This window comes from Ammospiza nelsoni, chromosome 5, assembly GCF_027579445.1.
Source record: "Ammospiza nelsoni isolate bAmmNel1 chromosome 5, bAmmNel1.pri, whole genome shotgun sequence".
Lineage (NCBI taxonomy): Eukaryota > Metazoa > Chordata > Aves > Passeriformes > Passerellidae > Ammospiza > Ammospiza nelsoni.
This window is the reverse complement of record NC_080637.1, coordinates 64,886,155-64,901,954: the sequence shown is the minus strand read 5'-3', so window position 1 is coordinate 64,901,954 and position 15,800 is coordinate 64,886,155. Positions and strand designations below refer to the sequence as shown.

The following is a 15,800-nucleotide window of genomic DNA, read 5'->3' as shown; positions in this document are numbered from 1 at the left end:
CAGGCGGCCGTGCGCGCACCTCTCATCTCGGCGGCGTGAATGAGTGCCGCTCCCATCCGTGATCTCGGCTCACCTCCCTTTCACAAGTTTTATCGTGCAGAGGGGCTGCACGCAGCAGGTGGCCAGAAGGATTTTTGCTGGAGCAGAGCATAAAGGCAGGGTTTGAGCAGCGGGTGACATCCCTGCTGCCAGCAGGACAGTGCCTGCAGGGACAGTGGCCCCACGGCATCACCCAAGGATCCCTCCCCATTGCCTGGGGATTCTGGTGTTAACGTGTTACGGAGCAACTGCACGCGGTGTTACACAGCGCTTATTTCACATCCTTGACTTGCTTAGGGAGGGTACTTCAAATGTGCCTTTTGAGAAATTGTGGCACATCAAGTCATTTGAATCGGTTATGTGAAGGGTTGTAGATGCATTCCTGAATGTCCAGCAAGGTGTGTGGTTTCTGGGTGAGGCTGAGGAAAAGCTGTGTGGCTGAAGTAGAAAGTGAAAAATACAACATGCAATGGCGTCTTCTTAGTATTGGAAATTCTCTTTTTTAAGTTGCTCCGTTGTGAGCCAGAGGGTGCAGCTTTCTGTCCAGACACTGCAGTTTCCTGGACAGAGCTGCTTCCTGTTATTCAAAGGGAGCTGATTCACTTCAACTGATAAAGTTGTAATGTGTTTGAGGAGGTTTCTCTATTGCGAAAGTCAGGAATGCTTGGCACATGTTAAGTAGTGATTTCCAAATCCTACCGTGTGCTATGGGCATTCCAAGTGCTATGTCATTCATCAGCTGATTTAATTTACAGATCATTAATAACAGTATGATGCAGTAATTGTCTTTGGAGGCCAAAGCAGAGAGGATAGGAACTGTTAGTAAAGGAGAATATATAGTCTGGATTTACATATAATATAGTAAAGAAAGGCTCAGTTACAGCCAACTGGAAAATGGCAAAAGGGAAATCTGACAGAGTCACAACCAGTCAGATCCCCAGTCCACTGGAATCACTGCATTTGGAAGAAGGTTTTGAAAGAAAACTCTTTCTCATTTAATATTCTGTGCACCACTGTGGTCAGTGAGCATAATAGAACTGGTATTTATGGAGAGATTGCTCTTTGGATAGCTGGAGGAAAAGAGAAACTGGGGAAGGAACTAGAGGGGAGAGTAACTGGCAAAGTGCCACATTAGAGGAAGAAACAGATTCCCTACTGAATTTATCACTGGGCTTGGGGAGCTGTTTGTTTTAATTTCAAAAGCATTCATCAACAAAGCATAGAATAAGGGAACACAGAATTTTAAGTCCAGTGTGTTTAGTCTTTTAGTGCTTCTTCAGCATTCAAGATGCAGTTTTGCTTCCAAAGCAGCAGCTTTACCTGTCAGTCAGGAAAGCAGGACATGAAAGTCAAGTGACAGTAAGTACACTGTGCTTAAAATAGAATGCCTTTTGCTCCAGAATCTTAAAATGCAACAAAAGACTTTCACTAAGTGAGAGTCCCTTCACAATGCTCTGTAAAATGTACTAATATTACACTTTCCCCCCCTAAAAGGAAGTTCAGGAAGTTTAAAATTATTCTTATAAAAGGAATACTTTAAAAATTCTGACTCTTCATAAAGACCTTATTAACAGTATATCCTAATTTAAATAATCTTTTAAAGATTACTTGTCTCTTTTTTATTCTTCTCCTTTATATTTGTGAGATTTTTTTTCAGTAAAGGAAAAGTGTGCTGGCAGTAGCTGTGTTCTTTTAATGCACATGGGTAACTGTAGTGCCTGTATCAAGATCCACATATACCAGTTGGAGAATGGAGCTGTATTTCTACATTTATGTACCAAATAACCTTCCATGGGCAGAGAAAGCAAATAGGAGCCAAGAGAAGACCAGATATCTTCTTCTGGCTTCATTAAAAATAAACTAAAATATTTTAAATTAACTTTGATTCATCCCCCTGTGTCTATCTATGTGTGTTTACATATATTTGCTGCCCTCTGATCTCTTTCAGGTTTGCTAATTACCTGGAAATCCCTGTAGCTTTGGAGAAATTTCTTTGGAGAATTATGTCACATCTACAGCATGATATTCTGTTGCTTCTGTTCCCTCTAAGTTGCTTCTCTTGTAGTGGCTGTTTGGTACCTCTTTATTTTCCTAAGCTAGTATTAATTGCTGATTTCATTAGCATTTTCCTTTGGGGTTGGTCACTATTACATCCACTAAACATCGTTCCTGGAGAATCCTATAGGGCAAATTGTCATAAACCAAAACTTCTCTTTCTATTATTCTCCCGATAAGGTTCTGCAGCCTGTTTTAAATCACTAGAAATCCCTGTCCTGTCCCACACCATCCAATAATTTCTCTGAAATTCAGTTAACTCTTGATCTGGAGTGCTGGCTGCTCGGTGTAGTCTGGATTTAGAGCAGGTTAATGCCCCCTCCTCTCATCCCCAGCCTGAGGGGGTGCAGGGGGAGGAATTGAGGGCAGCTGAGTACAACGCTTACTGTTCACACAGGGAAAAGGAGCTTAGGTCAGCTTGTTGTTTAACAACACTGGCATCTGGGAGAAATTAGAGTGGCTAATTCCATCCACAGAGAGCCTGCAGAAGCTGAGGTTATGCTGGGCTTCCAGGCTGTCATGTGTGGGATATTAAGAGGAGGCAGATAAATGTAACCTTGAAGCTGTAAATGTTATGTATACAAAGTGCAGGTGGCTGTGTGCTTCATTTTTGGGTTAACTGACAAGCAGAAACTCACAAAAACTGTAGCTTTTGGTGCTGACTATAACAGACTCGTACTACTTTAAATGTGGGCTATGTACTCAAATGCTTAAATCTCTACGGCATTTAATCAAACTGACCTTCTCCTGCAGCTTTCTGTGCTTCAAAATACATGAAGGGAATCTCAATTCACTGGTGGGATACAGAATAAACAGAAATTATTAATCCTGTATGAAATTCTTTCCCTAGTATATGTGTTGCTTTCTTTCATGTATTGGTGTGAATGAATGTGTAGGAGAGGATTGATTTTGGCAGGAGCAGGGTGAAATGCAGGTAGGGTGTGGAGGGGTGCCCAGGATCACTGGGAATGCAGAATTGCTTCCCTGCACAGAGAACGCCACAGAAGAAATCACTAAGATAAAAAGAGTGAAAAAAAGTATCTATCTATCTATCTATCTATCTATCTATCTATCTATCTATCTATCTATCTATCTATCTATCTATCTATCTATCTATCAGAGTAAGATTTACAGAACAATGTGAGAAAATGCACTCAGATCCCCAAAGCGAAAGAAATGGGAGCACAGCTGTGAAAACACCACTTCAGGTGTGGCAGTTCAGAGTAACACAATCTTTTTTTATTGCATAATTACTGACTGCTGCGTGTTTGAAAATGCGCCGACATCAAATAAACATCTTGTGATGTACTACTGGTCTAAGTAGGCCTTTATCTTTATAAACCCTAATTGGAGATCAGTCATTAGCCAGTGAGCACATAACCTGCCCTGTTTGTACAGCCAGAGTGAGAATTGGTAAATAAATGTCAAGGCAATAAGGAACTGACAGCCTGGCCAAAATATGTGTGACCTTGTGTCTCTCATGTTTCAGGGTTTGCTGGAGACTCAGGGACAATCAGCCCCTCTCCTAAAGAACTTGGATTTTAATGATGCTGGAGTTGGAGAAGAAATGTAGGTGTTCTACCTTATCTCAGGCACTTTGGCCATGCACAGTGAACTCACCATTGCTATGTCTGAGTCCCTTTTCTGATGTGATGGCTGCAAGAGCTCCATGAGTTACCTGGGGGAAGGGAGTGGAACCAGAATGGTGAAAGCCATCATGGCTGGCATTTATCACATTTAAAATACTGAAAAATGCACAGATAAAAAGTTGCATGTATCGATAGCATTTATCCCCTCACATTCTGTGTCATGTATCTTAAGGTGTAAGCCCACTGGGCTGCTGATACTGTAAGTGGAAATAAAACAAGAAATGTGGTAAAATGAGACAGAAAAAAAAGGTCAACAAGAACTTAATAGATCTTAAACACTTCATGTTTATTGTACATTAAATAAAACAATTTCAGTTAAGTTGAGAGACCAGTGGGTTGGATTTAGGAAATCAAAACTTCTATAGGAAGATATGTTCAGCTTAAATGATCATTAATTACATATGCATTAGTTACATTATAGTAAAACCATATTCTGTTAAACAATTCTCGGGTGAATAAGGTACATTATCAGAGGTATGTATTCCAAGGATCTTATTGCACATCTACTGGCTAATCCATGTACTTCCAGTCTGAGAAAGATATGCTTTGTACCACTGAGAACAGACTGACTGCTTCCTTGTGCTTGTTACACAGCTTCCCCTCTTTCCTCATTAAAAACCAGAACACGATACCAAACAGAAAATAAAGCCGAACGTTACAAAACGTGTGTTGTCTTCAGTTCATTTCATTTCAACCTCAAAGCAATCCATGCGTAATTCTTTCTTTTCAGTAAGAGCAGGTAGGGAAAACAAAAGGACAATTAAGGGGAAAAAAAAAAAGGTCATAAAATCCCCCACTGCACATGTTTTTCTGTCATTGCAAGAACTAAAATGTTGTTATTATTCTGCTACCAGCTTCCAGTGCAGTGGAGGAAGCTCTGTGGTCGGACTCTCACTTCCCTTCAGTTTTGTCTGCCTGCACTTCACGCATATACGAGTCAATGATGTGCGGAGGCACTCCATCCATTAATAGCTTGAAGAATGAAAGCCCACCTACAAACAAGGAAAACAGGAAAATCTTCAGGGTGAAGGTCCCTGGAGCAACAGCTTTGCACCTTTATTCTCTGGCATAAGTGACAAGTTTTAGTCAGTCTCTGTTACATACTTTGAGATGTGGTAAAATTCAGCCCTGCTCAAAAGTCCAGTATGACATCTACCATTATTTAACTGGTATTCTACAGACTTTTCCTGTCCTCTTGTGCAGGGTGAATTTCTTTTCTAGGGTATCATATATTCAGTCATTTATCTCACCACATGCAATAGTTTATGATGAGCTTCACTTCAAATAACTCTCCTGGCTTTCCATCACGCTGGGTGGAGTATGGTCAGAGATGGAAGTCAGTGCAGGGGGAACAATGTAGGAAACACTGACCAGGATGAGTTGTGGAAAACATGCAGAGATATTCAATTTATTCTAGTTTTGGGTCTTAAAATGGTTTCTAGGTATTTAGCAAAATATTTACCATGTTGCTTGAAAATGACAAGTGGGATGACATCCATGAAAGAATCATATTTTAAAAGCCAGGACTTCAGGTATAGTGTCCAGAGAGAGAAATGATGAAAGCTGAAATTTTCGTCTGCTGGGGAATCATTCTAGATTTGCTTTTAAATTCACTTAAAAATTGCACTTTTTATTTGGGCTATTCAGGCTGGGGAAGGGAAGGCTTCAGGGAGACATCAGAGCACCTTCCAGTACCTAAAGAGAACTTACAAGAGAGCTGAAGAGGGACTTTTTACAAGGGCCTGTTGTGATAGGGGTGGTGGCTTCAGACTGGAAAAGGGTGGGTGTGGATTAGATAAAAAGAAGATATTCTTCACTGTGAAAGTGCTGGGACCCTGGCACGTGTTGCCCATAGTGGTTGTGGATGCCCCGTGCCTCTGATGTAAAAGCCGTGAAAATTAAACACCAATATTTCTGTTAGTTTCATTTAAATTAGATGATGTTTGGAAGAAACAGTGAGAGAAAGATAAATATTTTGCTAAAAACTTTAGAAATTGCCCTTTCTCCAGACAAAGGGTGTAAATTGCTTTACAAAGCTATACACCATTACTATTCCCTTCACAAATCTGCATGAATATTGTGCTCTGCAAGTTGCAAACCACCCACTGACAGCTGCACTTACCTTCTGAGATTTTTCTGGAACACACCAAAAGCTTTAAAGCAAAAGTACATTGCCAGGGTGAAGATAACACTCTCTGAATGCTTCAGCTAAATGCAACTGAGCTGATACTTACATACAACATTTATGCTGAGTACAGATTTTTAAGGACTTATAACCCTTATTAAGACAAGGATTATTCAATTAAAGTGCTATTTGTTACTAGTGATTATGAGACTGTGCTGTCTCATTTAATGTCATCATGGTGGCAGAAGTGTTCGCCCCCAACCTTAGGTAGATGCACAATACAGACCAAAAGAAAAAAAAAGAAAAAAGCATGCTTTTTGGCATTCTTTCAGCTTTTTGGCATTCCTTCAGCTCATGGAGTGCAAGTCGAGCTACAAATCATTCATTTTTAAAAGAAGTTAACGCTGAAATAAATATTTTGTTTATGTAGAGGCATATTCCTATAAGAAAATAACTTGCTGTAAATACATAATGCTGTTTTTATTACTTGCATTTTATTTGTACTAATTAATCATTCTAAGTCATGCACTGTTAAATTCCATTGAAACATGCACCATTAGAAGGTGTGGGATGTACTACTAAGAATTACCATGACAAGCAATTACTAAAATCTGAATTTGTATGCCTTAAAACCATCATGCTGCTAACTTATTTACTTATTTAACTTATTAACTTATTTAATTAACTCACTTATTTAACATTTTCATTAAGTGACATAATGAAAATCATGCCATACTAGGCAGACATTGTATGACGTATAAACAGACATAAGCTTCATATGCAAGAACCATATGAAAGCTTACCTTAGATGACACTATACATTCAAAAATCCTTACTGTGTAACTAAGGGAGAGAGAGAAAGAGAAGTAACAGTTTAATTGCAAACACAAAAGTGGAGAGAAAATGTTGAGTGAAATTATTATTACAATTATGTCAAAGTGATAATTTAATCCTTAGTCATGTAAAATATGTGGGAATAGAAGCACATGAAGAGTAAAAGGTAGGGATCCAGTTCCACTTCAAAATTATCATTAATATGTAAAAGCTAGATTAATAGGTACAAGTAACTATAAAAACCTCTAATTAGTCTCAAGTATAGATTGGAATAAAATTATATTTATGATAAAAGTTTCCAAATGTAGCTTCAAAGAAGCTACCACATACATATATATATAGAGAGAGAGTATTTTCCACTAGGGGGGAAAAAAGGCACACACATAACACTGAAGAATATATATATGTATGTTGAAACTCTGTAAGGCAAAATAATCAAGTACAGACTAATTACATACCTGTGCACTATAGTATGTACTTTGTTATATACCCATATTTACGTTACTAAATCATGCTGTTTACTCTGTAGGAGCCCTTACATTTAATTAAACATTTTTACTCTATAAAACACCCATATATATATATACACATTTATCTATGTGTATGTCTATAAAAATACTGAACTTTTTACCTATTGTAGCCTTTTAAGAAAAATACAGTAGTTTCAAAGCTGTGGAAACATTATCCAGTCTGATCTCCTAACGTGTTTTAGGACTGAAATCATAAGTCTATAATACATTGCAGACCAGTTTCTGGGCATCACTGTCATTTTAAAACTGCACTGTTAATATTCTGAATCTGGGCAAGAGTGCAAGGAAAGAGGCATTTCTACAGAAAGAGTCAAATTTTCTGAACCGTAACGAACTTTAATGCAAAATAAACTGTAGAAGAAATTAGGTAAATGAAGTAAAATTTTCTGCTGGTAAGTTATTGAATCAAGATTTCATCCTTAAAATTGGTAGGTTTAAGTTCAGCCATGAACTTAACAGATTATCATTCTGAGCACTAATTTGTAACCAAAGAGTAATGTGCTATAAAGAATGCCTGTTAAGTGCAGCAAATGACTTTATGATACTTCTGGTCTTTCAATAATTCTACAAACTAATTGAGAGCTGGTTTATTTGAAATGCATATTTCTTTCTCCTGGAAAGATCTAAGTGTTGTGGTCAAATATATTCACAGTCACTAAATAAATTCTTTATAGATACATGTACTTTTATGAAATATGTCTACAACCTCAGTAATTCTGTTATTAAATATCCATGGTTGGATATTGTCTTGATTAATTTGGCCTTCTTTGCTCATGTGACATAGACAATGTATGCCATGAGACTCTAGCTAGTTGAATCTAAAAAAAGCAAAGAAATACACACTTAGCATGCAGAAAAGGCATTTGCATGTGGAAAGAGAGGGTGGGAATGAAATGGAATGTCCAGAGGAGTATGCGCATTGTAAACCTGATTATCCCCCGCCAAGCTGAGTGGTTCTCCTGGGTTAATTACTCCATGATAGATCACTGCAGGATTAGAATATTTATAGTGGTATTTATTTGCATTTGAAATTTTTCCCAGTTGATCTTAAAACTTTTTAAAAATAAAATCTCTTATACAGCAACTTTGCTATCACCAACCTATTATTAGAGCGATCACGAACCTTTATTTCAGTTCTAAGATAAATGTTCTCCAAAGCTGTTTCTTCCATGATAAAAGCAGCACAGCACCTTATCTAATTCTTTTCATCGACCTCAGTGAAGCTGATAAGGAATAAGTTTTTTTAGTGCTTGTAATGGGAGATTTAGAGCCAAATTTAGGGATTTATTTCAACAAACTCAAAAGATATATACAGTATTTTTGTAATGAGATTCTGCATATGTTATTATCTTTCAATATAGATGAGAAAGAGTCACCTATGACATGACTTTTTACACAAACACATTTACAAAAAAAGGCCACTAAATGTGTAATTGTACTGAGTAGGTCATGTAACGTCCATCTTTAAATTCACTCAGCAAAACTTAAAACCAAAGAACAGAAGATTGAATGTCTGAAATAACATCAGTACATGAAAAACCTCTTATGAGGACAGAAAAAGTCTTTATTATTTTTATTGTGCTTATATGGATCACTAAAACATTTCAGGAAATGAGCATTAAATTTAGCAACAGCTAGGGGGTTAATTTTACAACTAAAATAGTGTAAGAAAATGGCTAAAATGTAGAAAATTGTAGCATACTGATAATATTCATAGCCAGAATATTCCAATATTATGCACACTCTGAAATCCTATGCTGTTCAGATAATTTTGGGGCTGAGTATTTATATAGGGACAATAAATTTATGTTCTCCAATATGTCAGAGATGGATGGCTAAAAGTAAATCTAGCCAGCATAAGGAAATACAGTGTGCTACAATAAATACTCTTGCATGGCATAGAGCTCTCTAGCATGACTTACTAGTAAGTCAAACCTACTATCTGTAGTAACAGCACTGTAGCTTGTAGGTTCCCCAGATAGGCATCAGAGCCTTGAGCCTGTTAATCTTATTCAGACAACATTCAGTTCTATCTCATCATCTTACAAATCCAGACTTTGGTAGTCTGACTTGCTGGAATAAAGCTGAACTGGTTTAAAGCTGTACATATGGAAACAAACACACACACACACACTGCAATTCATTTCCAGTGAGTCAGAAATCCGCAGGTCTCTGCTCTGCATCAGCAGGGTGAGCAGTCATCTGGGGAGCCCTCCTAAATGAACAAACAGGCTGGGAAACTTAAGAGGATGATAAATCAACATGTAAGACAATAGAAGAGAGAAATAAGGTGTAATGATGTCTTTGTACTCTGGCTGTTTAAGGGTAATTTGCTATATTTGCCTAGAGCGAAGCCTATCCCAGTTTGCTAAGCTTCAGCTGCTGTGTTCACTTAGCAACATAACTTGGCTTTTCAGTATAAAAAAAATAGAAAAGTAACTTTCTCAGTTGTTGAGGTGTTCTGTTATGCTGTGAAATAGAAAGTTTGCTTGTGATTAAAGAAAGCAATCTTACTTCCATGATGAGGACATCGCCTTTTAAAGACAGTATCTTAGAAATAAAAAATAAAAACTAAGAAATGCGTTATTCTTATTTTCATTACATTATTTAAGTGTTCAACTGAACACAGACAAAACATTTATTGAAATGTCTGCTTGCTGGCAAATCTGAGCTGTGGACAAGATACATCAGAAAATACAGAGAATGAAAACTGAAATGCGAAATAAACACAATGCAATCCATAAATTATTAAATGTGGTTTTCATTATAGACTAGCATGACGGCAGTAATGTAATTAAAGCCAGATATAATGTAAATAACATCTGAATTCCTTAGTTAGACACTTCCTATCAGCTGTCTTTAGGCAGCTTTCGTTAGTTATAAACTCAGAATAATTTTTGAGAAACATTTTATTCTACAGTTGAAACGAAGCCTTTGACAGGAATTAGTCCAGCTAAATATGACCCTGTCTTTTCCTAGGAAGTAACTTTCTGAAAAATATGGTCCTGAGATTATTCATTAGTCATCCTATCCGAGTCCTGTTGCCATTCATGGTATCCCAGTTAATTCTAAACTACCTGAAATTCATTTAAAAAAATCCATTACTGGAAACAAAACAAAAGAAAGCAATCGATATTAGTTTGTCCTAACAGCGATATTGATTCAATCAATAGCTGAACTGGGGAAAGCTGAACTCCCTTTTGCACTTGCCTTGCGTCCTTTTTCAGCTCTGTAGACAGTGCTCAGGCAAAGAGGGTGTTTGCAGTGTTTTGGAGCCCTTCTTACCTCTCACTTCCAGTTTGCAGTCCACCTCTGCCTCCCCCAGCTCGTTGACAGCTCTGCAGGTGTAGGTGCCTCCGTCGTAGGGGCTGGGCTTGCGGATCTCCAAGGTGCACACGCCTTGGTTGCTGAACATCCTGTACCTCGGGTCATTCATTATCAGCACTTTGTTTTTCATCCACGTTATTTTGGGCTGTGGTAAGGAAAAACAACAGCAACAACAACAACCAGCCAAACAAGCAACAACAAGAAAGTCCAAACGCACAAAGCTGTGAACTGAAATATTTTATCCCCTGTTTTGTGGCGTTCAGTTAAAGCTGAGTAATCAATAAATGATAAAAAATAGATTATAAAATATAGATGATTAAAAATAGATTAAGTAGTGATAGAAGGGAAACTGTAAATCTTAAAGATAAGCATTGGCTGCATCATCTAGTTTTTAGCACTTTTTTTTTCAGTGCAGCTCTTATCAGCTAATTAAAGTCATAAGTACAAGCCTGTTATCAATACAAGAACTGTGTAATGATAGCAAACATCTGATGATTAGCTTTTGACATCCAATTACTCTAAGTCAATAGGAAAAACATATTTTTCCACAGTAATTTGCACAGTCAGAAACTGTGAAGGTGAACGTGAACAGCACATTGGATTTCTCATTTTACTAGGCCAGTTCAGTTTCTCTCACTAAAACAAAGATCTCAAAAAGACACAGTTCAAAAGAAAGTGCAAGACACATTGTGCAGTGGGTCTGAGAAACAACCTGGCACCCAGAGCGTTCCTGCAATGTGCTTACTTAGAGAATAATTAGCTCTTTATAGAGCTAATAGAATGTAGAATAATTGTGGTTTTTAGTAGTAAGTTTTATTGCTATATTAACTGTACAGCTGCTGTCAGTGAGAGTCTCAACAAAGCCCAGCCTTTTCCTGAGGTTCTGCCCCTTCACTGATTTATCTGTGCATTAACTATTGTAGTGCCTGTAGCACAGGCAAGCAGCTCCTTTATTTTTGCATTCTTTAGAACCCACACCTGTCTGTTTGCTTCAGCCTGGCTCATGAGTTAAATGGTAAAAGTTGCACATAATTAATTTTCATTGTCAGGTTAAACTCTCTGGTGTTTTCAGTGCTGCTGTCAGAGCTGTGCTGTACCTTGGGGTTGCCCCTGACGCTGCAGTTCAGGGTGGCGTTGTAGCCAGCGACAGCAAACGTGTTCACCAGGGGCTGCGTGAACAGCGGCCGCTCGCTGAAGTCAAAGTCATCGTACACTGGGTATTTGTACACTTTACCTGCGAAGGGGAAATTAAACATTCATAAAAAGAACCTTGGCAGGTAGCTAAACACCCAAGTGCATTAAATGGCTACAGAGGGTCAGTTCTGATCTGCACTGCTTTAGGTACAAGGGGACTCCAGTGGCTGCACTAGCAGGGCAGGCTGGAGGTGGTGTCAATGCACACGTGCCAGTGGTGATGTGAGTCTGAGATCCAAGACCATAGAAAATGTCAGATCATGGGAGAAATGTCTCATTCCTGATTAAAAACAGTGACTATGAGCTATGTGGACAAGCCAAGAGGTCTGAATAGGAAATGCCCTTGCTGTTGGACCTGGCCTTGGGGCTGGGAGTGCCTCTAGAGATACGACCTTTACCTCAAGCCACCTTCCAGCCTCTGAGCACCCCCCTCCCCCTTGATGAGGCAAGGATAGTTAACCAACCATCCTTGGCAATCAGAGCACTCTCTTTGGTCATGGTTGCATCCTCGCTGAGGCCGCACATGTTCTCAGCAAAGACCCTGAAGTAGTACTCGTTGCCTATGACCAGCTCGTTGATGGTGGCACTGGTGCGGTGGTAGTGCTCGATCACGGTGAACCACTCCTGAAAGGACAGACACACAGACACACAGGGTCAGCTCTCCCCCATGTTGGGTGCCATCTATAAGACCATGTCTGGCTGGGCTGTTAGGGTCCAATCCAGGTAGATATGGACCTTAGCCCAACAATCTTACATAGACAAAAGCAAAAGACTGGAAGCACTCTTCTCCACATGGGAATGAATGTCCTCTATTTATTGACTTGAGAACCACCAGATGAAAAAACCCACACGGGAAGAGACCAGCCAACTGCCTTTAGGAGGTTTTATAGCTGGGGGAATGGGGGACAGAGGATGGGGACCAGAGTAAGGAGAGGCAAGGGGAGGGACTGACCAGGGAATAGATCACCATGGGGTATTGGGCAGAGGGACAGGTCAGGGAGAGAGCATGTGATGGGAGAAGGGAATAACAAACCATATGATATAACAAAAACTATTCAGTTCAATATAAAGACTACTCTGTGCAAATCTCTAATAACCCAGTGCAAAACAAAAACTAAAACTATTTAGTGCAATACAACACTCCCCAGCACCCTGCACCACCCAGACATCCACTGGAAGGATCATCAAGCTTCTGGGAGCAGGTTCTTCTTTGAAGAGAATGCAGCTAACAGTAATTAATAATGAAATGCAGCTAATAGTAATTAATAGTGAAATGAGTGATGATGGCAGTGCAGCAGAGCTCTCTGCTGAGCAGTGAAGGCCACACCCTGCTGAATTGTTACACTGGCAGCTGGAAGGGCTCATTTTAGGAGCTGCAGGCTTACAAAGGTTGTGTTGTGTGAGCAAGGCAGGCTCCCTCATTCCTGATCCACACTGCTGTGACAGAGGAAGTACAGTTGCAGATAACAAAACTGCATTCCTGTGGGGAAGGCATTCTGCAGTAATATGCACTCACAGAGGCCACTGCACTAATCTGCCCTCTCTGTCACAGGCTGTGTGTTCATGAGAAATGTTCTTCTGTGCTTGTGGTCCTCTGATATCTAAAGGCCAAGATGGGCAAGTGGGTTTCAGTGCTTTAGTCTTGCAGCAGTAACAGGATGTGTGAATTCTGTCCTATTACACAATACCTAAACAACAATCTGAGCTGAAGGAGGTTAATGCTAAAAATGCAATTAATACAAAGTGCAATTCGACCACAACAATGTTTTTGCTTTCCTTTACTCTGCCCTAAATAGTTTTCTTGCTTTTCTAAAGATGAACTTGTGCTGAGTTCCCTGTACCACAGTTTGCATTCATATTTGGTCAACATTAAGAGCCAAAGTTCCTTTGGGAAAACAGTTTTTTGTAGAAGACCAGCTGTGCCAGAATTGCAAAATGCACCACCACAGATACGGTGAGGAAAGTGACCTGAATGATCCATTTCACACTGAACCCTAAATGCTGCTTGCTGTTGTTACTTTCTCCTTATCACAGTAATTTAGAGGGGAAATTGTTCCGATCACTGTACCACAGACCATATCTTCTTACAGTCTCAAGAGAAGGAGGAAAAAAAAAAAAGAAGGATGGGAAGGAAAATAGAGGCATAGGAAGAATGAATTGATCAGACAATGATGGACATCAACATATTAATGTGGAGGATAGGAGAGGAAAAGATTTTCTTGCAGAAGGCAGCTCCCTAAATATTGCCCTAGATTTCCAGTGTTTAAATTTGCAGTAAATGTTAAATCTGAGAATCTGACCACTGTCTTTTAAGAAAAACTGTACTAACAACAGTACAGCTCTAAATAATTTTTGTTAAAATTTTTGTTAGTTTCATGAAAATAATGAATATTTCTGTATTGCACTTTTCATCAGAAAATCTCAGAGTGGTTACAGAAGTACCTATGTACTGTTTTTGCATGGGTAGTAGGCAGTGGCAATGACTCTCACAGTGTGACATTGCAGGTTTGAAAACAGCAGCAATGGAACACTGGTTCTGGTAGCCGCCTACTGAATTCAGAATTAATATTTTAAGGTTTTATTTTCTCTCCTGAGGCAAAGGAAAAATGCAGAATTACTTTTCTCCTTCCCATTTTCAGTCCTTCTCTTTGGAATAATTTGAAAATATTTCCACTTCTAGTGATGAAGAGATTTTTAGAACTTTTAGAGGGTTCTGTAGAGATTTTTTAAATGCTGATAAATCTGCGCTTTGTCCACCTACATCCTTTTAAGCATGTAAAGCTTTTTGTTTTTAAAAGGGACGATTCACTAGTACATCCAGCTTTAAAATATCTCCTTATTACTTACCATACTCTTCTTATCTGCTTTTTGAATAGTGTACCCAGTAATGGCAGCATTGCCATCATCTTTTGGTGGCTTCCATGATAAATTCACATTCTCTCCCCAGACATCCTCAATAGTCACAACCTCTGGTGGGCCTGGGCGATCTGCAACAAAAATATGACATATTCTACTGTTTGATTTCTCTATCTTTTTCCCACACACATCTTCCCATTAGTTTTATTTCTCTCTCTTTTTTTACAAAACAAAAGTCAAAAGAAAGGTGTGGTTGCAAAATAAAACTTTCCAAAGTGAAGGCATATCAGAGTTACAATAAATTTAATAATGTTGTGCTGCCAGTTTTGCCTATTAAGTAAAGGAATGGATACTAAAAATGAAAAATAAATGTGCTTTCCTGTCTATCTTTCCCACCTTTCCTACTTTCAGCATTCAGGATTTCTTCCACACTGCATTTGTGACAAACTATGAATTTGCTACCATTACTGTCTATGGGTACCACTCAACAGGAAAAATCTTGCATCCTGGATAGACAAGAACCTTGAGAGGCTTAACAGAGAAAAAAAGAAACTGACACATTCCAACAACCCTATGGTGTATGGAGATTTCCTGAGAGACCCCAAACCTACAGCCAAGTAATTGAGCATGGAGAGGAATCACTGCCAAGAAAGATGGCAGCATTCCCATTTCCCGTGGCCTTGGGAAAATGGATCTATTTCCATTTCTCCAAACATACCAACGATCTGAATGTCTATGGTGGCTTTGTCCACCAGGTTCTCCACCTCCACTTTCATGTCGTACTCTCCAGAGTGGCCCCGCTCTGCCTTCCTGATGAAGATGATGGTGTCCTGCTCCGTGTTGCGGATGTTGATGTCGTTCTTGTCGATCGGAGAACCGTTCTTCTCCCACGACACTTTTGCCCTTGGTTTTCCCTGCAAGGAACCAGGAAACAATTTTGGTATGATTTTTTTTGGAGGGGGGAGAAAAGGGAAGAGAAGGAAATGGGTTTAATTCCCGTTTTTTTTCCCAAACAGGAAGTAAAAATTGTCCTGAAATGTGACGGTGTTCACAGGGGTCTGAGGATGAGGGAAGAGACGAGGATCTGACTCCATGTTTCAGAACGCTTGATTTATTATTTTATGATATATATTATATTAAAACTATACTAAAAGAATAGAAGAAAGGATTTCCTCAGAAGGCTAGCTAAGA

At 39.1% G+C, this 15,800-nt stretch overlaps 1 protein-coding gene across 3 annotated transcripts in view; it reads right to left on the bottom strand.

Annotated features, from left to right (window-relative positions):
- Positions 1-4,008: 4,008 nt before the first annotated feature.
- The window catches only part of MYBPC1 (myosin binding protein C1), a 72,319-nt gene continuing 60,527 nt past the window's right edge, over positions 4,009-15,800 (bottom strand). For 2 of the 3 annotated variants that reach the window (XM_059472106.1, XM_059472108.1), the window contains 8 exons: positions 15,328-15,523; positions 14,601-14,740; positions 12,218-12,377; positions 11,657-11,793; positions 10,518-10,704; positions 8,160-8,218; positions 6,672-6,711; positions 4,009-4,735 (listed from right to left, as the gene is read on the bottom strand). In XM_059472106.1, coding sequence (XP_059328089.1) covers positions 6,691-6,711; positions 8,160-8,218; positions 10,518-10,704; positions 11,657-11,793; positions 12,218-12,377; positions 14,601-14,740; positions 15,328-15,523 — 900 coding nt within the window. In that variant the 3' untranslated portion in view covers positions 4,009-4,735; positions 6,672-6,690. The remainder of the gene's footprint in view (positions 4,736-6,671; positions 6,712-8,159; positions 8,219-10,517; positions 10,705-11,656; positions 11,794-12,217; positions 12,378-14,600; positions 14,741-15,327; positions 15,524-15,800) is intronic. The other variant, XM_059472107.1, reaches the window with a different exon arrangement.